General features: G+C 42.7%; 1 protein-coding gene across 3 annotated transcripts in view; it reads left to right on the forward strand.

Annotated features, from left to right (window-relative positions):
* ASAP1 (ArfGAP with SH3 domain, ankyrin repeat and PH domain 1) overlaps positions 1-24,957 on the forward strand; it is a 150,853-nt gene that overhangs the window by 88,124 nt on the left and 37,772 nt on the right. For all 3 annotated transcript variants that reach the window (XM_070940329.1, XM_070940330.1, XM_070940328.1), the window contains 8 exons: positions 786-886; positions 4,922-4,991; positions 9,591-9,678; positions 10,455-10,503; positions 12,575-12,738; positions 15,614-15,747; positions 19,346-19,437; positions 21,814-22,000. In XM_070940329.1, the coding sequence (XP_070796430.1) occupies positions 786-886; positions 4,922-4,991; positions 9,591-9,678; positions 10,455-10,503; positions 12,575-12,738; positions 15,614-15,747; positions 19,346-19,437; positions 21,814-22,000 (885 nt within the window). The remainder of the gene's footprint in view (positions 1-785; positions 887-4,921; positions 4,992-9,590; positions 9,679-10,454; positions 10,504-12,574; positions 12,739-15,613; positions 15,748-19,345; positions 19,438-21,813; positions 22,001-24,957) is intronic.

Here is a 24,957-nt window from a genome sequence, read left to right on the forward strand (position 1 = left end):
TGTTTGCCATAGGTATATACAGGCATCCCGCACATGTATACCGTATTTTTCGGACTATAAGATACACCTACCTTTTTTGGGGAGGAAAACAAGAAAAAGAAATCTGCCTCTTCCTCCCAGCAATTTGTCTCCTTGCAGCAAACACCCTGTTTCAGCTTCAGCACATCCTGATTAGCATAAGCAGCTGATTGTCGGTTAGATCGGCCTCCCGAAGGTCAGCTGTTTCAGGCTGCAGAGATTGCCATAGTTTATTGCTGCCTCTTCGTGCCCCATTTTCTGGGGGAAGGAGGGTGGGCGGGGCTACGTTTGGTATATAAGACACACCCAAATTTTCACCCTCTTTTGGGGGGGAAATGTGCGTCTTATACTCCAAAAAATACGGTACTTTGAATTTCATTCTAATTTCAAACTAAGAACAAAAAACCGAGACATTGGAAATACCATTGAACAATCAACATACATGTGGTTTACGTGTGTGTGTATATAGCTTGCTGGCTGCCAACTCTTTCTACATTTCTTACATCGGACATTATGATTTTGTTTTTTAACTAAATGTGCTAAGATTTTTCATTCAGAGCTTTTCAGCACTGTGGAAGTATGCAATAATCCTTTATCTGCTAAGCCAAAAAATAAATAAACATTCTGTGTCTCAAGTCTTCTGTAAACGAAATCATTCTTTGTGCTGTAGCTCTATAAATAAAGGAATTAATGTGAAACAAAGAAGCCAAAGAGCTAATCAAGAGGAAGGAAAATATCAATATATTTGTCCCTTTCTTTTTGTCTAGGATTCACAGAGCCGGCAAGGAGGATATAGCATGCATCAACTTCAGGGAAATAAAGAATATGGCAGTGAAAAGAAAGGATACCTTTTAAAGAAAAGTGATGGGTACGGATTTCAGACTACGATCTTTGACAGATGGAGTGAATTAATACTCTAAAACTTTTTTTTTAATGCAAAACACTCTTTTATATTCCATTTATTACATTCTAAAACTTCCAGGGTTTGAAAAATTGGCTTCTGTTAATGCTGGTGAGACCTTTCCCCCCTGATTCTTGTCCAACCAAACATCTCACAGCAATTCAAGAGAGGCATGTGGTTGGTTGAGAACTAGGGTATAAATCTTTTTATATAGCTAATAAGTATTTTTTTAAATTTATAATACAAAATACAAAAAATACAAAAGCAAATAATAGGAAAAATAGGGGAGGGAAAAGAAAAGGGGTAGAAAAGGGAAAAAGGAAAGAAAAGTTGTAAGTCTTTTCAATGTTCATGCTTTATTTATTTAAAAAATAAATCGGCATGTATTGAAATAAGTTTTTTCCTTCCTAAACTGGCACAATGTACATATTCCTGAAAAATAAAAATGCACAATAAAGAAACTTGATGTGATACCAAGCACTCTTAACCATAATGCCCCATTTCATAGCTGAGCACTGTGGAGTCTCAAGATTATTTGCCCATAAATCAGAAAAATAAAGCTGCATAGGAAGGCGGCCTGTTTTATTGTGGTTATTGATCAGTCACAAATCCCCACCACCCCCCAAAAAAAAGAAAGAATCAATCTCTTTCAACCTCTGATAGAGAGATTAAGGAGTTAAGTATAATTAAAGATTCTGCCCAAACTCCATTTATTATAACCCAGTGGAATGTGATAATTCACTCAGATCTTGAGAAATATGAGTAAACATGTCAATAATTTTAAAGTTCGGTCTTTATCTTTTAATGAGATGCTTGTTGTTTTTGCATTATTTATTGATCGATATAGTAGAAAGGCTGTCATCCCACATTAAATTATTGCAGATTGCAATCTCTCTAAAACAGGAGTGTCCAACGACTTTAGCAACTTTAAGACCTGTGGACTTCAACTCCCAGAATCCCCCAGCCAGCCACAGTTCTGGAACTTGGAAGTCCACAGGTCTTAAAGTTGCCAAAAGTTGCTGAACACTCCTGTTTTAGAGGGATCGGAATATGCAAAAATTTAACACAAGATGACAGCCTTTCTACTAAATCAATCCATCAATAATGCAAAAATAACAAGCATCTCATTAAAAGATAAAGACCGAACTATAAACTTATTGACAAAGTTGGACACCACTGCTCTAAAATTTTGAACTGAAATTAGTAAGACTTCCAAGTGTATATAGGGACAGGGTGGCTTAGTGGCTAAGACGCTGAGCTTGTCAATCGAAAGGTCAGCATTTCAGCGGTTTGAATCCCTAGTGCCGCGTAACGGGGTAAGCTCCCATGACTTGTCCCAGCTTCTGCCAACCTAGCAGTTTGAAAGCACGTAAAAAATGCAAGTAGAAAAATAGGGACCACCTTTGGTGGAAAGGTAACAGCGTTCTGTGCGCCTTTGGTGTTTAGTCATACTGGCCACATGACCACGGAGATGTCTTCAGACAGCGCTGGCTCTTCGGCTTTGAAATGGAGATGAGCAATGCCCCCTAGAGTCGGGAATGAGTAGCACATATGTGCGAGGGGAACCTTTATCTTTACCTTTACCAGGTGTGTGCTGGTAGGGGAGCCAGTAATTTCTATGAATAAAGGACTACTGATGTTAGGCAAAATGTTGTACAAATAAAAACTAATCCACCTTTGCATCAGGAAGGGCAGCTTGTTGATGTTGTTTAGTTGCTAAGTCATGTCCAACTCTTAGCGACTCCATGGACCACAGCACACCAAGTCCACCTGTCCTCCATCGTCTTCTAGAGAGTTGGCCAAAATTCATGTTCATTGCATCAATGACACTATCTAACCATCTCATCCTCTGGCATCGCCTTCGCCTGCCTTCTATTTTTCCCAACATCAGGGTCTCTTCTCATTTGGTGGCCAAAGTATTTGAGCTTCAGCTTTAGTCTTTGTCCTTCCAAAGGACAGTCAGGGTTGATTTCCTTTAGGATTGACAGGTTTGATCTCCTGATAGTCCAAGCAGCTCTCCAAAGTCTTCTCTAGAACCACAAATCAGAAGCATCAATTCTTTGGTGCTCAGCCTTCCTTATGGTCCAATCTTCACAGCCATACAGTTCTACTGGGAAAACCATAGCTTTGACTATAAAGTACAATTTAGCGGTGGTAAAAAAAAAAAGGGCAAGTCCAAAGTCAGTATGGCATTCGATTAAATGTTAATTTGGTGTTACTTTAATTGAATTGATAAATTAATGTAGCTGTTCCTCATATGCTTAGTTATTGAGGCTTTTTTTTTTTTTTTTTGAGCCACGTGCAGGCCTGTGGCCTTGAGGTTATGGGTAAGAAACCTAATGAAAGAGCTTTTGTAAAGAAAAATGTAGATCATGGAACGGAAAAAAAAAATAACACAGTCTTTTCTTTTCAGAGAAGTACCTATTGTGCATGAGGAAAAATAAAATGCCTTCCAGCATCATAAAGTAGGAAGAAATAGGAGTTACACTGGGGAGAATAATGTGGCTGGTTCAAGCCAATTTTGCTGAATTACAAGCAGAATTACAGTCTGCACCTGCCCTGTTATAGAATTTCAGAATAACTTAGAATAGAATAGAAATAGAAAGTAGACTAGGAATAGAGAATAGAATAGATTAGATTAGATTAGATTAGATTAGATTAGATTAGATTAGATTAGATTAGAACAGAACACAACACAACACAACACAACACAACACAACAGAACAGAACAGAACAGAACAGAATAACAGAGTTGGAAGGGACCTTGAGGTCTTCTAGTCCAACCCCCTGCTTAGGCAGGAAACCCTATGCTTTTTTTTTGGTTACTTGTTAACATATAACTAACATATCTATGCTAACATACTTGTTAGCTGTTAGACTGGTGATAACAAACCTAAGACAGGTGTGTCACAGCACAAGTGATACCTGATTTCATTTTGGGGGACACATCAGGCCTCTAGATTCTCTGGATCACAAAAGAGATCTCCTGATCTCCTGCAGAGAAATCGGGCTTGTTTCCTACTCTTTTTAGTGTATTTAGGCCATGCAGGAGCATTCTTCAAAATTTCCAGGTCTCTTGCAACCTGGAGATGCCTCAGATAGGCACTTTGAAAAAAATATTCACAGTTAACGGAAGTTTTTATTTATTCACTAATTAATTTAAATACTTTTTTTTAAATTCAACTTAGTATTATTTGTTATGAATTGTTTCTCGTTTGTCAGAAGGAGGGGATATACATCGGGAGAGTTAAGTTAGGCATTTTCTGAACTTTTGACAACGCTGAGCCCAAAAGCTTCACCGCCATTCTTGGATAGTAGATTGTTTGACTCAGGGGTGAATTCCAGCAGGTTCTGGAGAACCGGTAGCGGAAATTTTGAGTAGTTCGGAGAACTGGCAAATACCATCTCTGGCTGGCCCTAGAGTGGGGTGGGAATGGAGATTTTGCAATATCCTTTCCCTGCCATGCCCACCAAGCCATACCACGCCCACCAAGCCACGCCCACAGAACCGGTAGTAAAAAAAATTGGTTTTTACCACTGGTTTGACTGCTTGGTAGTGTGTCACTGCACGCAGCTTATATATAACTCAAGAAATTCAACCGGGCAGTGAAAATCGCATATGAAGAAAAGTCCTGTTTGTATTGGGTCCTTGGTGTTCTCTGAGCTTAGTGGTTTTCTTGCAGACATTTCATTATGAGGGCACTGATGATGTTACCTAGTTTGGTAATAAAACGTCTGCAAGAAAACAAACCAGCTCAGACAGCACCAAGGACTCCACGGTTCTACCCTGAGCTACAAATACTCTCTTCTATCAGTAGTCTTATTTGTGTACTCGAGTAATATAGTGGTTTGTTTTTTTCATTTAAATACACATTGTGTATATTTCTGACAAATGCATGAGGTATATTAGGTTGCGCTTGCTTGTTCTGCAGCACCTGATGGGGAAAAAAAATCTTAATTTTGAACAATACCTCATTGATTCGTGTTACTTTTTTTTATCAGCATCCGGAAAGTTTGGCAGAGAAGAAAATGCACAGTTAAAAATGGCATCCTGACCATTTCCCATGCAACGGTGAGTAGTCTTTTTATATTGTAAATGATTATCCCCACACTGTGAAGTGAAGTTAATATCAAGGTGGTTAGTGATTACATCAGATCAGATCAATTTCATTTTTGACTGAATAGCAGTAGAACCATACTGTTGTCTTCCATTTACAATCCCAGGTTGGGACTGGTCTTGAAGTGCCCACATGACCGGAAGTGATTTTAAGACTTTTTTTGCTGTGATCCTTAAATGAATGTAATAATTATAAGTGGGAATCCAATATTTCAAATGGGCATTTTTTGCTGGAAACTGGTTTCCCCGTGGACCTTGCTTGCCAGAAAGTCACAAAATCTGATCACGGGACACCCCCGTCCCCCAGGATACTGCAACTGTCATAAATACATGCTGCTTACCAAGTGTTATGGCCCGTCAGCGGCCTGAATGGATTGTAGCTGATTCCAACAGCGAGGAGGCTGGTGTGGTGCTGCGCCAGCAGCCTGTGCAGCTGGCACCCGAGTCAGACAATGAGGAGGCTGGAGAAGATGTGGTGCCAGAGGCAGGGATTCAGCCAGGGCCTTCAGAACCTCCAGAAGCTCCTTTAAGTGAAGAGGACGAAGAGGAGGAGCCTCTTCTCAATGCATGGGCGCGCAGAGCTGCCAAAAGGCAGGAGTGACTCCTCAGGAGGAGGTCTCCTCGAGAGTAAGGCTTGGGGCTAATTGGCCACTCCCTTAGCCTATTTAAGGAGGAATGCCGACTGAAGCAATTTGTAGGGAACAACTTTAGTTCACTCTACTTCGCGTCTGGATTCTCTGCAAATTGCTTCTGGGCTTTCTGCCAACCTTCGTAAGATTGTGATTACTTTATCTTTGGTTTCTTGTAGGCTGTTAAGAAAGTTTATTAACAGCCTTTGTTTTGAACAAGACTAAGTTATTTTAGTAAATTAAGTTTTGTACAAACTTTGTGTGTGCTGCGTTCTTTGGGATCCGTAGCTGGGACAGAACACCAAGTGTCTGAATTTTGATCAAGGGAAGACAGGGATGTTGCAATGGTCATAAGTATGAAAAAGGGATCATAGTTCACCTTTCTCAGTGCGGTTACAACTTTGAACAGTCACTAAACAAAGGATTGTAAGTCAATTATGAAGACAATTTCTGTCTGCAAGGAACAGTGAAAAGAAATACTGTCTACAGAGAGACATGGAATAGTTCTCAAGGTACCATTTTCTATGGAGAAGCTACTTCTCTGTTATTATTATATTTTTTTTTGTGAATTCTTGATACTATGAGGAGCAAAAATGAACATTGCATTTCTTGAAAAACTGTTTTACCTGTCATTATAGAGGTAGTCCTCGACTTAAAACAATTCATTTAGTGACCGTTTCTAGTTATGTCACCGAAAAAAGTGGACTTATGACTGCTTTTCACACTTACAACTTTTGCAGCATCCCCATGGTCAAAATTCAGACGCTTGACAACTGACTCACATTTATGGCGGTTGCAATGCCCCCTGGTCATGTGATCTCTTTTGCAACCTGACAAGCAAAGCCAAGCCAGATTCACTTAACAACCGTGTTACCAACTTAACAACTGCAGTGATTCACTTAACAACTGTGGCAAGAAAGGTCATAAAATGGGACCGTCTCGCTTAGCAACAAAAATTTTTGGACTCAGTTGTGGTCGTAAGTCAAGGACTACATGTACTTCATAGTGTCCTGTTTTCAGTTGAGATTCTACGGACTTCATAATAGCCTAATTTGAATTCTGCTAAATTTCTGGTAAGTTATCAAAACTGGGCATAAATTTGTAAATGCGTATTTTTCTTTGCAAACCATTATTCATAACATGTAGCTGAAAATGCACATGTGCCTTGTAATGCATGAAATGCTTTGGATTATTAAGGCTGAAGAATAATAGCCTGAAGTAGATCAACAAATCTATTGTCCACGCAATTAATTTAAATATAGTCCTTCATTTAAGAGGTTTGGTATTAGGAGTCTTCCTTGTTATTAGCTCCCATAACACTTGGTAGCTATCCTAGCCAGAATTTCACTTCAAGCCCATAGAAGGCACGCTCCAGGGAAATTTAGCATTTGGGGGAAAAAAATTGATAGTTAGATGTGTTCCATTATAGGGAAGAAATTCAGGATTTAGGAGGTTTGCAATTCTGCGTCATCACTCAACGACCATCATTAGGAGAAATAGCTTCATTGGTTTCAGTGAGACACCCTGACTTAAAACAGAGCGTTTAAAGCGTTAAATCATGTTTACAGCTTTTGAGCCAAAGTTGCTTCAAAGGGGTTAGAAAATAGCAAGGAAAAATTCCAGTCTGATTAATTCTGATTTAGTTGTCAGAGTTGAGCGAATATCGCCCCCTTGTGTTCGACCCGTTTTCCAAACATTCTTGGTCTATGGAAAACGAGGCTGAATTTGGTACAGGTAGTCCTCGACTCACAACAGTTTGTTTAGTGACCGCACTGAAATATATGACTTATGACCATTTTCACAGTTACGACCTTTGCAGCATCCCCCATGATCATGTGATCAAAATTCAGATGCTTGACAACTGTTTCATATTTATGACGGTCGCAGTGTCCCCATGGTCATGTGATCCCCTTTTGTGACCTTCTGACAAGCAAAGTCCATGGGGAAGCCAGATTCACTTAACAACCGTGTTACTAAGTTATCAACTGCAGTGATTCACTTAATAACTGTGGAAAATGGGGGCAAAACTCAACACTTAACAAATGTCTCGCTTAACAACAGAAATTTTGGGCTCAGTTGTGGTTGTAAATCGAGGGCTACCTGAATTCAAGAACAAGCTGTCATTAGTAGTTGTGGGGTAGTTTTCCTAATGGATTGGAGAAGAAATAATTTCTTCTCAATACTTCAGCTGAACAGGTATAGCTGCAAAATGATGTACTGTATCTCCATCCATGTCTGGCCAAATTGATACGACTTTTTAAAAAAAGAAACAGAGAAAGAAACAGTTTTTCCAGAAGGCTTGAAAGGGACTTCTTTTTCTTTACCAGTGTTGTGTAGAACTTATTTTTTACAAATCATTAATAACCAAGCCCATTTTGATTAAAAAAGTTAAACTAATGGTTCTATTCCTCTGTATGAGTATTTCTGTTTCCTTTTTCTAACAATGTACTTAGTGTAACCTTTAGACTACCGCAATCAAGTAATGGAGAGCAAGATTAGTGTAGTGATGAAGGCACCAGGCTAGAAACCAGGAGACTGAAAGTTCTAGTCCCACCTTAGCCATGAAAGCCAGGTCGGTGACTTTGGACCAATCACCAGGAGACTGAGAGTTCTAGTCCCTCCTTAGTCTTGAAAGCCAGCTGGGTGATTTTGGACCAATCACCAGGAGACTGTGAGTTCTAGTCCCATCTTAGTCTTGAAAGCCAGCTGGGTGACTTTGGACCAATCGCCAGGAGACTGAGAGTTCTAGTCCCACCTTAGTCTTGAAAGCCAGCTGGGTGACTTTGAACTAATTGCCAGGAGACTGCGAGTTCTAGTCCCACCTTAGCCACGAAAGCCAGCTGGGTGACTTTGGACCAATCACCAGGAGACTGTGAGTTCTAGTCCCATTTTAGGCTTGAAAGCCAGCTGGGTGACTTTGGACCAATCCCCAGGAGACTGTGAGTTCTAGTCCCATTTTAGGCTTGAAAGCCAGCTGGGTGACTTTGGACCAATCGCCAGGAGACTGAGAGTTCTAGTCCCACCTTAGTCTTGAAAGCCAGCTGGGTGACTTTGAACTAATTGCCAGGAGACTGCGAGTTCTAGTCCCACCTTAGCCACGAAAGCCAGCTGGGTGACTTTGGACCAATCACCAGGAGACTGTGAGTTCTAGTCCCATTTTAGGCTTGAAAGCCAGCTGGGTGACTTTGGACCAATCCCCAGGAGACTGTGAGTTCTAGTCCCACCTTAGGTTTGAAAGCCAGCTGGGTGACTTTGGACCAATCACCAGGAGACTGTGAGTTCTAGTCCCACCTTAGGTTTGAAAGCCAGCTGGGTGACTTTGGACCAATCACCAGGAGACTGTGAGTTCTAGTCCCACCTTAGTCTTGAAAGCCAGCTGGATGACTTTGGACCAATCACCACTGTGAGTTCTAGTCCTGCCTTAGCCATGAAAACCAGGTCCATGACTTTGGACCAATCACCAGGAGACTGTGAATTCTAGTTCCACCTTAGGCACAAAACTAGCTGGGTGACTCTAGGCCAGTGTCTCTCCGAGCCCTAGGAAAGAGGCAATGGCAAACCACTTCTGAAAAACCTTCCCAAGAAAATTACAGAGAATCTGTCCAGGCAGTCTATAAGAATCAGACACAATTGAACAGAAGAAAAGAAAATTAATATGCCTCCTGCCATCTCATGAAAAAAACCAATCTCAGTCTCCCAAGCATTCTAACGTTTCTCAGTAATGACTTGCAGATAAGATGAAAATCTTTATTTCTGTTAATGCACCTTTAGCCACCAAGGACTATTGATGCAGATGAAAATGTCAATACATTTAGTAATGGACAAGGGAAAAAAATATAGCATCTGTGCGGGGATGATCTTTAAGTTAAAAATATAACGAAACAAACATTAAGCAAAGTAAAATTGTGCTTTTCTTATGTTTAAGTCAAACAGGCAACCTGCTAAATTAAACCTGCTTACATGCCAAGTGAAACCAAACGCCGAAGACAAGAAATCATTTGACCTGATATCACGTATGTCTTTAAAGTTAATTACTTGCATATTAAACGGTTGTTTAGGATTGGGTTTACCTTGAACAGTTGTTGGAAGATATACATGTTAAGCGCCGGGGAAATCAAGAGTTTCAGGCAAGCTTAAGCTCTCTACAAGAATCTGACCAACTAACAGTCAAGGGAAATGAGCGGGAGATAAGAAAGGCATTCAAGACAGGCTGGACTTAAATTTCTTGCAGGCGCGCAGGGATGTGAGACTTATGACATGTTTGACTCCTCCCTCAGATTCAGCCTAGTCATCTCCTACAATGTATCTATTTAGAACTGACCTGGGCATTTTATAGTGTCTGGACCATATCTGGACTGTGGATGGTCCCAATCCGGCCCACGGTATTGGCGGTTTGGGTGGGGCATCGGCAGAGTTGGCGGCAGAGGTCAGACGCAGTGGTGGTATTGGGGGGATGGGGCAGAGGCACGAGGGGGGCGGTGTCAGCCCTCCATAACAGTCCCAGTTTGTCATGTGGCCCCTTGGGAAAAATAATTGCCCACCTCTGATTTAGAACAATTCTTTTCTGCATATTTTTGTAAGAGCAAGTTAGCTCTTTTTTAAAAAAAAAAAAAAAGTGAACAAAATGTTTTCTACTGAAAATAGAACTTCTGAAGGTTCCCTGACTCATTTCAGCATATGTCCTTAGTTACTAAGTGTTGACTTTTAAGGCTTTAAATATTTTTTTTTCCCCTCTAAGAATGCAATTAATACATTCATTATTTTGAAGATTTGCATGTTTATGTTCCAGATAACAGAACGTACCATTTTCAGGCAGAAGATGAGCAGGATTATGTCGCGTAAGAACATTTTCATTCCTGGAGTTTTTTAGAAAAGTTTTTTTTTGTTTTTGTCCAATAATAAACAAGATTAATGTCGGCTGGCAACATGGGCGTATATTTTAGCTACTTCACACAATGCAAATGCCTACTGATCGCTTTCCAGGTTATGTTCCCTCTAGCACAGTGATGGCTAACCTTTTTGCCATCGCGTGCCAGGAAGCGGGGGGTGGGGGAGGTTTGCGTGCACGTGTGCCCACACCCATAATTCTATGCACCCCGCCCCGCGCATGCAACCCCCCCTTCCCCCCGCTCCTAGCACACAATGGCCCGGTAGGCCCGTTTTTCTTTCTCACCTGGCTCCATATCCTCTCTATGCATCTGGGGAGGGCGAAAACAGCCTTCCCCACCCCCTCAGAGGCCCAAAACGGCCCCTTTCCCAACTTCTGGTTGGACAGGAAGTGACTTTTTTGCTGTCCCCAGTCTCCAGAGACTCCGACGCATGCGGTCCCGGAGCTGAGCTGGCATGCCAGGCAACATGTCTCCGCGTGCCGCCTGTGGCACGTGTGCCATAGGTTCGCCATCATGGCTCTAGCATGTCATTCTAGAGAGTTCTGTAAAATTAAAGAGGAGGTCAGGGTTCCGACCGACGCCTTAATAAAAGCAGGAGCCTCAAGTCAGTTTTCAACAAAAATCCAGTTATTTATTAGGAGCGCCGCTTGCAAGCTCCGTTTTGCTGCCAGAGCGCTCAGGCCACCACAGGCACACCAACACGAGTGATGTTGAGCTGGCCAAGCCCCCCCCTGTCCACCCCCCCCCCGAGGTCAAACACAACTCTGATGCAGCCCACAATGAAATTGAGTTTGACACCCCTGATCTACTCGTATTTGCACATGGTTTCGAATTGCCTGATGGGCAGGAGCTGGAGCAAAGAATGGGAACTCACTCCACTGTGCAGCGCGGGGTCTCCAACCCAGTGTGTCAGCTTTCCAGCTGACTGGTTCAGCATCTTTAACTGCTGAGCCATCGCGCCCCCTCCTTAACCACAATACCATTTTAATTCTCATAAAATTGGAAGCGCAGGATTGAAATCTTTTCACTTTAATGACAAGTACATGTTAAAGCTGTAAGTTAGATGGATCACAGTTAAATGAGGTCCGTGAAGCATCAGTTCTCCCCTTGATTTTGGAATAAGCAGCATTTCCCATATTTGTGATGCACAGAGAACATCTTTATATAGAACTTGATAAATATTTGCGATTCAAGGGACACATGAAAATAAGCATCTCTTAAATCTTTTGGGCAAATTTACATGTGGATCCTTCACACGTAAAAGCCGGGCTCTAGAATATATTAAATTACATTCATACAGGTACAAAGCCTCTGTATGTAAAGTCACAAGCAACCACTCAAAACAACAACAACAACAAAAAAAACACCCCAGTTGACCAATCTTATTTTTTTGTTTTTTCTACCTGAAGGTTTTTAATCTCAGTTAAATGGGTATGCAGAGTTTATACATACTAGAAAATGGAAAAATTATCTCATATATACAGGTGGTCCTTGACTTACAACAATTCATTTAGTGACCGTTCGAAGTTACAAGCACTGAAAAAAGTGACTTATGACCCCTTTTTCACACTTACCACCATTGCAGTATCCCCATGGCCATGTGATCAAAATTGAGATGCTTGGCAACTGGCATGTACTTATGACGGTTGCAGTGTCCCGGGGTCATATGATCACCTCTTGTGACCTTCTGACAAGCCAAGTCAATGTGGAAGCCAGATTCATTTATGAACTGAACTTAACAATTCAGTGATTCACTTTACAACTGTGGCAAAAAAGGTCGTAGAATGGGACATAACTCACTTAACAACTGTCTTGCTTAGCCATGGAAATGTTGGGCTCCATTGGGTCATAAGTCAAGGACTACCTGTATTGTCTTCCAAATTTTCTTCTTTCACCTCCTTCAAAGTTTGAAGGAGATGGAATAAAATAAGAATAGGGAGCAATTTTCCTATTCTGTTCCTCCCTGTTGTATTTCTTTTATAGTTGGGTAAATGATGTGATCATTTCTGTCTTATTATAGGTGGATATCAGTACTGACCAACAGCAAAGAAGAAGCTTTAAATATGGCCTTCCGTGGAGAACAGAGCACAGGGGAGAACAGTCTAGAAGATCTTACAAAAGCCATCATCGATGACATTCAGAGATTGGCTGGAAATGATGTCTGTTGTGACTGCGGATCACCAGGTACTTGGGTGTACTTTAACAATACTTAATTAGGAAACGTGTTTATTTATTGCTGTTGTGGTCCGCCAGCAGCCTGCGGAGCTGGCAGCGGAGTCGGACAGTGAGGAGGCTGGGGAGGAACATGGGCCAGTCCTGGAGTCTGGGGAAGGCCCGGATGAGGGCTCTGCATTGGAGGCAGAGATGGGGCCAGGGCCATCTGGGAGTGATGTGCGGATTCCAGAGCCTCCAGAGTCGGACATCAGAGAGGCAGAGGAATAGGAGGAGCCTGTTCCTAGTGCGCGCATACGCAGAGCTGCCAGAAGGCAAGAACAGTTAAAACTAAAGGGACGACTCAGGAGTAAGGCCTGGAGATGATTGGCCCCTCCCATAAGGCTTGAAAGAGGAGTAAAGGCACGTGGGCCCTTTGCAGGAAAACAACATTGTTAATTCTGTTCCCAGTCGGCATCTCTATTTGATTCTGAACTCTGTGTGGCTTTGCCAAGTAGGTCTTTTGGCAGAGTGTCAAGGGAGATAAAGGTTGGTGATTATCCCGAAGGACTTTTTGCAACTAATTGGGACTCAGCTGTGAATGAATGTAATTCACAGCTGTTGCAATAAAAGAGATTTTTGGGACTACTTGTGTGTTTTAATGACTAAGGAAGCCTAGGTCACAACAATTGCAAGGTCCAATCTGGGTCGGTCACCAGGAGCAGAGATTTAGTTGTCTGAGCTTTCAGACTCATGCTGGAGTCCATCCTCAGGGAACTTCTCTCCCTACAGAATATGTCCTTTGGGCTATTCCATTGTGTCTGGCTTTTTCTTTTGATTGGGGTGTTGATGGCCAGCTATTAAGCCATTGGCTGTTGTTTCCTTGGGCTCCTAGCTAATGATAAATAAGCATTCCTGTTGACTGACAAGGGGCGTCTTTCCCAGGCTGCAATCATTTCCCTGGCTGTTTTTGTATCTGCTCTGCCAACAATCTTAGTACCCTGTTTCCCCGAAAATTAGACCCAAGCGGAAAATAAAACCTAGCATGATTTTTCAGGATGCTCGTAATATAAGCCCTACCCCCAAAATAAACCCCAGTTAAGATTGTCAGCCAGATGGGTGCATTTAATACCATATTTCCCCCAAAGTAAGACCTAACCAGAAAATAAGCCCTAATACGTCTTTTGGAGCAAAAATGAAAATACCCGGTCTTATTTTCAGGGAAACACGGTAGCTGTGAAACTGAATGTACATCCTTGTTCATTGCAATGTGAGGCTACCTGTTATGACCTAGGCTTCCTGAATCAGTAAAACACACGAGTAGTCCCATAAACCTGTTTTATTTTAACAGCTGTGAATTCTGTTCATTCACAGATGAGTCCCAAATAGTTGTAAAGAATCCTTCGGGATAAGGCTGATAATCACCCACCTTTATCTCCCTTGACACGCTGCCAAAGACCTAATTGGCAAAGCCACACGGAGTCCAGAATCAAACAGAGCTTCAGACTTTAAACTGCACAGAATTAACAACGTTGCTTCCTGCAAAGGCCCATGTGCCTTTGCTCCTCTTTTAATGCCCCTCTTTATGCGAGGGGCCAATCATCTTCAAGCCTTATTCCCGAGTCGTCCCTTTTGTTTTAACTGTTCTTGCCTTCTAGTAGCTCTGTGCATGCGCGCACTGGGAACAGGCTCCCCCTGTTCCTCTGCCTTGCTGATGTCCAACTGTGGAGGCTCCGGAGGCAGCACGTACCTCCCAGATGGCCCTTTCTCTGCCTCCAACATAGAACCCTCGTCCGAGCCTTCTCCAGACTCCAGGACTGGCCCATGTTCCTCCCCAGCCTCCTCATTGTCCAACTCTGCTGCCAGCTCCGTAGGCTGCTGGTGGACCACCAATGAGATCGGGTCTCCTTGTCTGACCACTTGTGTTCTTGCAATCTGGTGATTAGCTTCCTCCCCATCTGTCCTACATGGTCACAGGGGCAATCCATGAAGGAGATCCTGTAGATTATCTAAGAAATATCTTCTACCTCCAAACGATCTTAGCAATGCATGATTTGCCCTCATATCGTAGCCTCTGGGTGGTGTGTGATGCCCACTTGTAGGTCTCGGAAGTTGCATTCTACTGCTTCCAAAATATTTTTGATGTATGGCAGGGTGTGCCATATAGTTTTTATTTTTATTTATTTTATTTTTATTTATTTTTATATGCCGCCCTTCTCCGGAGACTCAGGGCGGCTTACAATGCGTTAAGCAATAGCCTTCATACTTTTCTAGATTTATACAAAGTCAGCTTATTGCCCCCACAAACTGGGCCCTCAATTTACCTACCTTAGAAAGGATAGTTGGTCTTGTACCTTTCTTTCTATTTATTTTAAAAAAAATATGGCTGCCCAACTCACAGAGTTGGTAGTTTGGGACCATGTGGAGTCTATTCCTAAGACGTGTTTGAATACACAGTCTAAAGTTTAACAGACGTATCAAGAAGCATTAGGTGTTTGCAATTACAATTAACTACAGATAGTCCTGAAGTTACAATCATTCGTTTAGTGACGGTTTGAAGTTAATGACAGCAACGAAAAAAGTGACTTATGACCGTTTTTCACATTTAAGAGTACTGCAGCATCCCCATGGGCACATGATCAAAATTCAGACGCTTGACAACTGACTCACATTTATGACGGTTGCTGTGCCCCCTGGTCATGTGATCCCCTTTTGTGACCTAAGATCGTAAAACAGGGCAAAACTCACTTAACAACTGTCTCGCTTAGCAGTGGAAATTTTGGTCTCCATTGTGGTCATAAGTCGCGACAATCTGTACCCAAAATCGTTGTTGTTACTGAAGAAGGAAAAAAAGAAGAAGATTTTGTTGTTGTTGTTGTTGTTCTTATCTATTTTTTGTTTTCTTTAGATCCAACTTGGCTTTCTACTAACCTGGGCATTTTAACCTGTATAGAATGTTCCGGAATACACAGAGAAATGGGTGTTCATATTTCTCGAATCCAATCTTTAGAACTGGACAAATTAGGAACATCCGAACTCTTGGTAAACAGCTTTATGAAATAAGTATTATCCACTTGCTGTAATTATAAGGGGAAAAAAATTGACAAACTAGCATTTGTGTTCCACCTTTATTATTTTTATAAGTAACTTAAGGTAGCAAACCTATCTATTACTCTTTCCTTTTTTTATTTGCCCCACAACAACCCTGATGAGGTGAGTTGGGCTGAGATATAGAGTGATTGGCCCAAAGTCACTCACCCTTTTATGTAGGGCTAGAACTCAGGATCTCCTGGTTCCTAGCCTGATGTCTTAACCACTAAACCAGGGGTGTCAAACTGGATTTCTTTGAGGGCTGGATCAGCATTGTAGTTGTCCTCCGCGAGCTTGTCAGGGGGGAGGAAATGGGACGGACAGCTCCTGCAGCACCCTGCTGGCCAAAATAGGGCACAGGGGGGCTGTGGGTCGGCCCTGTGCGGCCCATTTTCAGCCTGGATGGCCTCCTGCAGCACCCTGCCAACCAAAATAGCCCCCCTGCACCCCATTTTGGCCGGCAGGGTGCTACAGGAAGCCGTCCAGGCCAAAAACAGGCCACTTGGGGGCCCTCTGTGGCCCGTTTTCGCTAGTAGAGGCACTGCGGGCCAGATGTGGCCCAAGGGCCTTGAGTTTGACACCCCTGCATTAGGCCAAGGATATCCAATCTTGACAACTTTTAAGACCTCTGAACTTTTAACTCCCAGAATTCCTCATCTAGCATAGCTGGCTGGAGAATTCTGGGAGTTGAAGTCCACAAGTCTTAAAATTACTAAGGTTGGACATCCCTGCACTAGATCAAACTGTCTCTCCCAACTAGACCAAACTGATTATGCATTGATAATTCTTCAGAAATCTATGTTTAATCTGGAGTTGAGGCAGTTTGAGGTATTCCAGGGAATTCTGGTCCCGAAACAGATTGGTTTTGTCTGCCACACCATATCCAAGATAGAATAGAATAGAATAACAGAGTTGGAAGGGACCTTGGAGGTCTTCTAGTCCAACCCCCTGCCCAGGCAGGAAACCATGGAGCTACATGGAGCCTCTTCCTATATAGAAGATTTACTTCCAGAAACTAAAGATTGTGTGGTTTTTAAGAGGTTGGGCATTCTCAGGAAGTTTCCATGAGGTTCAGCATGCTCAGATCGGAAATGGGTTGAGGAAAGCCTATTGAATTGAATCCGGACAAGACAAATCAAATAACAAATGTGTTATTGCTAAACATGAAACTAAGAGTCAGGGACTGAGGCTAATCCTGTTTCGTTGGGGCTGCATTCCTCCTGACAGAGCAGATTTGCAGTTGAGGATTATTCCATGATCAACTCCTCCTAATTTGCAGGTGGCAGTTGAGATGAGGAGAACTTTGGTGACCAGCTGGCCAGCTGTGACTATTCTTGCACTGATCAGATTTAAGAGTGATTATCCAGGACTTGATTAAATACTGCTTTGACAGTTTGCAACATGCTCTCTGCAGAAATACTTTTGAAAAGTGACCAGAAGTTGTAATTAGTGTAGGCGTGTTAACTCAATTGCCTGACCATATGTCACCTGTACCAAAATATCTTAGCAGTTTCCAGTTGCTTAGCAGGTCCAATTTAATGTGCTGAATGTCTGTGGAGATTCTCAGTCATCCAGGTCACGGTTGTCCCAAAGGTGCTTTTTTCAAAAGGCAACTGGACTTTGTTTTTCCTTGAAGACTTGTCACTTCTCATCAAAGAAGCTTCTTCAGTTCTGATCAAATGGTGGAGCGTGGAAGGATTTATACTCCTTGCATTCATCCGCTTGTCAGCCTTCTTTCTGAGAGTGTACAAAATTCAGCAGTCCATCTGCATTTGAAAGACAGGGGTTACACTTTTGAAGACAGCAACGTCCAAATTCTGAACAGAGAGGGCCGCTGGTTTGAAAGAGGGGTCAAAGGGTTATCTACGGGACCTCCTGCTACCACCAATAGCCTCCCACCGACCAGTACGCTCCCATAGAGAGGGGCTCCTCCGGGTGCCGTTGGCCAAACAATGTCGACTAGCGGCCCCCAGGGGGAGAGCCTTCTCTGTGAGGGCACCTACTATCTGGAACGAGCTCCCCCCGGAGATATGGAGAATCCCGGATCTGCGTACCTTCTGTCGCGCGCTCAAGACTTTCTTATTTCATCAAGCTGGCCTGACTTAAGTCTTTCCCTTTTTAAATGGAAATTTTAAATTTGTTTTTAAATTATTGGGGTTTTCAATTTGTTCAGCCAAATTATTTAATTCGTTTTATTTTATTTTAAATTTTGTATTTATATGTTTTATTCTATGGCTGTTCAGCGCCCTGAATCCTTAGGGAGTAGGGTGGTATATAAATTCAATAAAAACAAAACAAAAACAAAACAAAAACAAAGAGACCATCTACATTAAGATTGAATGACCCTCTCTCAACAGAGGGGAGGGATACAGCACCACCTGTATCCAGTGGTGGATTTCCACATATTCTTACCACCGGTTCGCCCCGCGCACGCCTTCCCGCATGCACCCGGCCTTCTGCACATGTGCTTTTCTCGCGCACCGCACCTTCCGTGCATGCACCTGGCCTACTGCACATGCATTTTGCTCACGCATGTGCCTTCCTTGCATGCACCTGGCCTTCTGCACATGCGCTTTGCTCCCACATGTGCTTTCCGTGCATGCACCTGGCCTTCTGCACATGCCCTTTGCTCGCGTACGTGCCTTCCGTGCATGCACCTGGCCTTGAAAACGTGTCTAAATAGGATGGCATTAAACGTGTCTAAATAGGACGGGGCGAGGGGGAGCAGGCCCATCTGCATTTGCTGCTACCGGTTCGCCTTTAACCGGTTCGCCTGGTCCGAACCGGCTGAATACCACCTCTGCCTATATCCTGTTTACAATAATCTTTTCAGCAGTTCCAAGAAACATTTGCATCATTCAGGTTACCCTGAGGGGACAGATAAACCTACAAGTGTCCTCAACGACTCTCAGAAAGAAAAAAAAATCCTTCTATTCGCCATCATTTGATCAGAGCTGAAGAAGCTTCTTGAACGAGAAGCGAAATGTCTTCGCAGAAAAAAAAACATATTCAGTTGCCTTTTGAAAAAACACCTTTGGGGTTGTCAGAGGCTGAATTTTCCGATCACCAAAGCAGGTCATAATACTAATAACTTTATTGTCATTGTACGTGTATACACAGTATACCTATACAACGAAATTCACTTAACACCCAAAGACCAGGTCCAACACACATAACAATCCCCAAACACCACAATTCCCCACCCCTAAACCATCCAAGCATCCACACAACAGACCAAATAATACTTCTGCACAGCTCCTGGGCTGTTAAACATAGACCAGTGTTTCTCAACCTTGGCCCCTGGACGATGTGTGGACTTCAACTCCCAGAATTTGAAGTCCACACATCGTCCAGGGGCCAAGGTTGAGAAACACTGACATAGATGATCAAGTCTTGCGTTTGCTTTTCACTGTCTCAGTATTTATAAAATTGTGTTGAAGGATAGCTTTTAAACATCAGATGGTCTTAAACTATATCGTGGTTGAAACGTCTTAGATTAATGGCATGTGTTTAATTGCACGCTTTTTTTTTGTTATTGTTTCCTTCTTAGCTGGCCAAGAATCTAGGAAATAATAGTTTTAATGACATTATGGAGGGAAACTTACCGACGCCGTCTCCAAAACCCACTCCATCAAGTGATATGTAAGTAATAAAATAAAAAAAAAGTGGAATTTGCAGCTATTTTAGGGTTGTGCAAATCATCAAAGACTTCATTTGGGAATAACATGTTCCTTTCAAAGTTGCAAAATTGGAGCGGGGGGCTGCTTCAAGATCCTTCTGTAGGTTTTTTGTTTGTTTATTTGATTCCTGTAGCTGCCCATCTCAAGTTACTCTGGGTGATGTATAAAAACAAATTCAGTTTTTATTATTTACTTATCGGATTTATCTGAGTGTTGTACATCAGCAGCAGAGGTGGGTTTCAGCAGGTTCTGACCAGTTCTGGAGAACCGGTAGTGGAAATTTTGAGTAGTTCGGAGAACCGGTAGTAAAAATTCTGACTGGCCCCGCCCCCATCTATTCTCTGCTTCCCAAGTCCCAGCTGATTGGGAGGAAATGGGGATTTTGCAGTAACCTTCCCCTGGAGTGCGGTGGGAATTGAGATTTTACAATATCCTTCCCCTGCCATGCCTACCAAGCCATGCCCACCAAGTCATGTCATGCCCACCAAACCACACCCATAGAACCGGTAGTAAAAAATTTTGAAACCCACCACTGATCAGCAGCCCCAAACTTTTTGGGAACCAGGGACTGGTTCCGTGGAGAGAGGGGACCCACTGGTGCACATCATAAGAAGTTAGACCATTCTTAATTATCAAATTTATCTCGCTGTTCAGGCAATTAAAACTATTAAAACAGTTCAAAATAAATGTATATCACGCCAAGTAAAACTGTTCCTGTGGATGTTAATACAGCTAGGAAATGGGGCCCTTAATACACTCAGAGCCACAGACCCAGGAGCCTTCACGTCCTTGTGAAATGTCCACAAGTTGAATTTATCCTGAGAGCTGTGATGGAGTAGTGATTAGAATGCTGTATTGCAGGCTAATTCTGCCGACTGCCAGCAGTTCGATTGTGACCGGTTCACAGTTGACTCTCAGCCTTCCATCCTTTCAGGGTCAGTAAAATGAGGACCCAGATTGTTGAGGGCAATAGGCTGACTCTGTAAACCTTTTAGAGAGAGTTGTAAAGCATTATGAAGCGGTATATAAATCCAAGCGCTGTTGCTGTTGCTATCCTGATATTTGAAGGGAGAATATTCCAGAGGGCAATGGCAGAGAAGGTACGTCTCCCGATTGCTGCCAGCTGACGTTCCTTGGCTGATGGCACCCGCAGCATGCCCACTCTGTCTGCCTGACTTGGATGGGGAGAAACAACTGGGGAGAAGGTGGTCCCATAGGTAAACCCAATCCCAAGTCATGAAGGGCTTTACAGGTGATAAGCAATACCTTGAATTGCACTCAGAAACACATTGGCAAGCAGTTCAACTCAACGAAGCAATGGTGTTAACCTGTGTCAAACACCTGTCCATTCATCTTCATTCTGCTCTAGGTGAAGGTTCTGAATGCTCTTCAAGGGTAGCCCCATGTAGAGTGCTTTGCAGTAATCTAGACATGAACTCATGAGTGACTGTGACTATAACCTCTATAGCTATGTGTAGGTACAGCTGCTCCAAAAGCTGACAAGGAAGTTGCTGGTTTTCCACACTCCCTGTTCTGCCCAACTATGGACCCCAAAGAACGCAGCACACACAAAGTCTGCACAAACCTTAATTTACTAAATTAAATAATTATTTTTTTCCAAACAAAGGCTGTTAATTAACTTTCTTAACAGCCTACAAGAATCCAAAGAATAAATAATCGTAATCTTACTAGGATTGGCAGAAAGCCCAGAAGCAATTTGCAGAGAACTAAGATCAGGACGCGAAGGAGAGTGAACAAAGTTGTTCCCTGCAAATTGCCTCAGTCGTTGTCCTTCCTTAAATAGGCTAAGGGAGTGGCCAATTAGCCCCAAGCCTTACTCTCGAGGAGACCTCCTCCTGAGGAGCCACTCCTGCCTTTTGGCAACTCTGCGCACCCGTGCATCGAGAAGAGGCTCCTCTTCTTCTTCCTCTTCACCCATGGAAGCTTCTGGAGGTTCTGAAGGCCCTGGCTGAATCCCCGCCTCTGGCACCATATCTTCTCCAGCCTCTTCATTGTCTGACTCGAGTGCCAGCTGCACAGGCAGCTGGAGTAGCACCACACCAGCCTCCTCGTTGTCGGAATCAGCTACTAGCTGCACAGGTCGCTGACAGGGCACAACACTCCCCAACTGTAGCTTCTCACTAATAGACCGTTAGGGATGATGGTGATTAGATGAGTAAAGATGACTAACTGCATCTTCATTTTTCTTCATGTTTAATCCGTCAAACTGAAAGGTTGATCTGAAATGTAACTTTGAATAAGGTCATTTCTGTAAAAAGCAGTCTGTTAATGTTTTTGGGGTTTTGTTTTTTTTTTTTTGCTTTGTTTGGTTTTTCAGGACTGCCCGCAAAGAATTTATTACTGCTAAATATGTTGATCATAAGTTCTCCAGAAAGACCTGTGCCTCGGCAGCGGCTAAACTGAATGAACTACTAGAGGCTGTTAGATCCAAGGATTTACTTGCACTACTTCAAGTCTATGCAGAAGGAGTTGAACTAATGGAACCACTCTTAGAGCCTGGACAGGTGAGATCTCAAGACTAGGGATCTGAATTTACATACATTTAAGAGGAAACACATACGCACACACACACAAAAAAGCTAAATAAAAAAAGAACGAGTGCATCATAGTCATGATATTTTAATCAGAATAAAGCTGCAAAGGGGCCTTGGAGGGCTTCTAATCCAACCTTCTGCTCCAGCAGGAGACCTTATACCATTTCAGACAGGTGGCTGTGCAGTCTTCTTAAAAACCTCCAGGGATGAAGCACCCACAACTTCAGGAGGCAACTTCTGTTCCACTGGTTAATTGTCCTCACTGTTAGGAAGTTTCTCCTTAATTCCAGGTTGCTGTTCTCCTTGATTAGTTTCCATCCATTCTTTCTTGTCCTGCCCTCTGGTGCTTTCGAAAATAAGTTCACCTCCTTGTCTTCGTGTCAGCCCCTCAAATACTGGAATGCTGCTATCATGTCCCCCCTATTCCTTCTTTTCTCTAGACTGGCCATACTCGATTCCTGCAACCGTTTTTCATGTTTTTGTCTCCAGGCTTCCTTTAATCATCTTAGTTGCTCTTTGCACTTTTTCCAAAGTCCCAATGTCTTTTTTATAATGTGGTTTTGTAATGTATAATTTGTACCAATGCATCTCTCTCTCCCTCTCCCTCCCTCCCTCTCTCTCTCCCTCCCTCCCTCCCTCTCTCAGTGTGTATTGAAATAGATCTATGATTAATTTTTTTGACCATTCTATGTTAACCAAACACTTCTAGGAGCCATGGTGGCGCAGTGGTTAAGAGTGCAGTACTGCAGGCTGCTTCTGCTTATTGCCGGCTGCCTGCAATTTGGGAGTTCAAATCTCTCCAGGCTCAAGGTTGATTCAGCCTTCCATCCTTCTGAGGTCCATAAAATGAGGAGCCAGATTGTTGGTGGCAATAGGCTGACTCTGTGAACTGCTTAGAGAGGGCTATAAAACACTGTAAAGTGGTATATAAGTCTAAGTGCTATTGCTAAGAAGGCTGTTCCTCCTGCCTTCAGCCTGGCTCCTGATACATCCAACTATTACTTCCATATAACAAAGTAGGCAATTGCATAATCTTCCAGGTAGTCCTCGATTTACGACCATAATGGAGCTGGAATTTCCATCATATGTCATGATGGTCACTTAGCAATCTGTGCATCTTTACAGCCAGTTGCAGCTTTCTGTGGTCAGATGACCACAATTTATGACGACGTTTGCTGGTTTCCAGCAAAAAAAAAAACCAAAAAAAAACCACCACCCATTAGAATACATAGATTCACTTGATGACTACCACATTCACTTTAATGACCGTGGTGTTTATCTGCCTGTATACCTGCCCAAACAACCAAAGGGACTTCACACATCATTGTCTTACTTCCTGCTCGGTGCTGAAACATTTGTCTTTCCTTCCATTATGTATCACTCTTATCTCCTTCAGCAGCCAAACTTTGATTGTCTAAACAAATACTAATGCAAAAAAGAGGCTTATTGTAATTTGTTTCCCACGCGCACATATTTTTCAATGCCCTGCTTGAAAGCAAAAATCCAATTAGCATCTCTCCTCTGCTCGGCATAGAACTACATTGTCCTTTTCGTATTGCTCTCTGTGCCATCTTTTCATTCAGAATTCTGCAAAACTGTTTCCCAGGAAGTTGGAAGAAACAAACGCCTCTGGAATATTTGCATTATTTTGCTACCAAAGCTTCATTTTTCAGGAGGCAACTGGAGTTTTCTTGTTTTTTTTCTTTGAAGACATTTCGCTTCTCATCCAAGAAGCTTCTTCAGCTCTAGATGGATGGTGGGGAATAGAAGGATTTATACTCCTTGCAGACAACTGGCCATTTGCATTCTTTTTAGAGAGTCATTGAAGCCACCTCGAGGTTTATCTGTATCCTCAAGATTACCTGAGTGGGGCAAACTGGTGTGGAGTCTTCTTGGAACTGTTGGAAGGACAGTGTTGTAGACTGGAGATAGATGATGTCGTATCCCTCTCCTCTGTTGTGAGAGGCCTGTTCAATTTTGACATGGATGGCTTCTTTGACCCCTCTCTCAAACCAGTGGCCCTCTCTGTCCAAAATGTGGACTTTGCTGCCTTCAAAAGAGTGGTCTGTGTCTTTTAAATGCAGATTAACTGCTGAATCTTCTCCTGATGGGTTTGTTCTCCTATGTTGTGCCATGCGTTTATGAAGTGGCTGTTTTGTTTCCCCATTGTACTTATCTGCACATGGCTCACTGCATTGTACTGCATACACCACATTGCTCAGTTTCTGTCTTGATTGTTTTATCCTTGGAGTGGACAAGCTTAGTGTATTCTTGGGTTTAAAGTGTGCATGCATGTTGTGTTGGCTGAAGATCCTCCTGAAAAAAAGCACCTTTGGGACAACCATGACCTGGATGATTGAGAATCTTCATAGACATTTGCCTGACCTTGTGTTTTGAAGAACAGTGACGTCATTGTTCCCAGCCCAGATGTTTCTTCACACATACATTGAACAAGCCTCACAGCCACATTATAAGCAAACTAAACTCATATTGTGACATGTGTCCAGTTACATCCTCTACAGCAGCAATCATAACAGCCTTCATTGTTATCAGATGATTAATATTTTTTTTAAAATAAATTGCTTTGATAGTAGCATGTACAGGTAATCCTTGATTTATGACTGCAGTTGCAATCGGCACCTCGGTTGCTAAGTGAGGCAGTTGCTAAGGAAGTGGCACCTGATTTTACGACCTTGTTCGTCACGATGGTTAAGTGAGTTGTTAAATGAAACACAGGGCCATTACCTAAATCCAGCTTCCCCCATTGAATTTGCTAGTTGGAAGCCAGCTGGGAAGGTCACAAATGAGGATCACATAACCCCAGCATGCTACAACTGTCATAAATACATGCCAGTTGCCAAGCACCCAAATCACGATGCTGCAGCAGCAGTCATAAGTGTGAGGACTGGTCACAAAACTCACTTTTT

Source organism: Pituophis catenifer, unplaced genomic scaffold, assembly GCF_029215685.1.
Source record: "Pituophis catenifer annectens isolate HBS135680 unplaced genomic scaffold, rPitCat1.0.hap2 SCAF_3, whole genome shotgun sequence".
In the NCBI taxonomy this organism is placed as follows: domain Eukaryota; kingdom Metazoa; phylum Chordata; class Lepidosauria; order Squamata; family Colubridae; genus Pituophis; species Pituophis catenifer.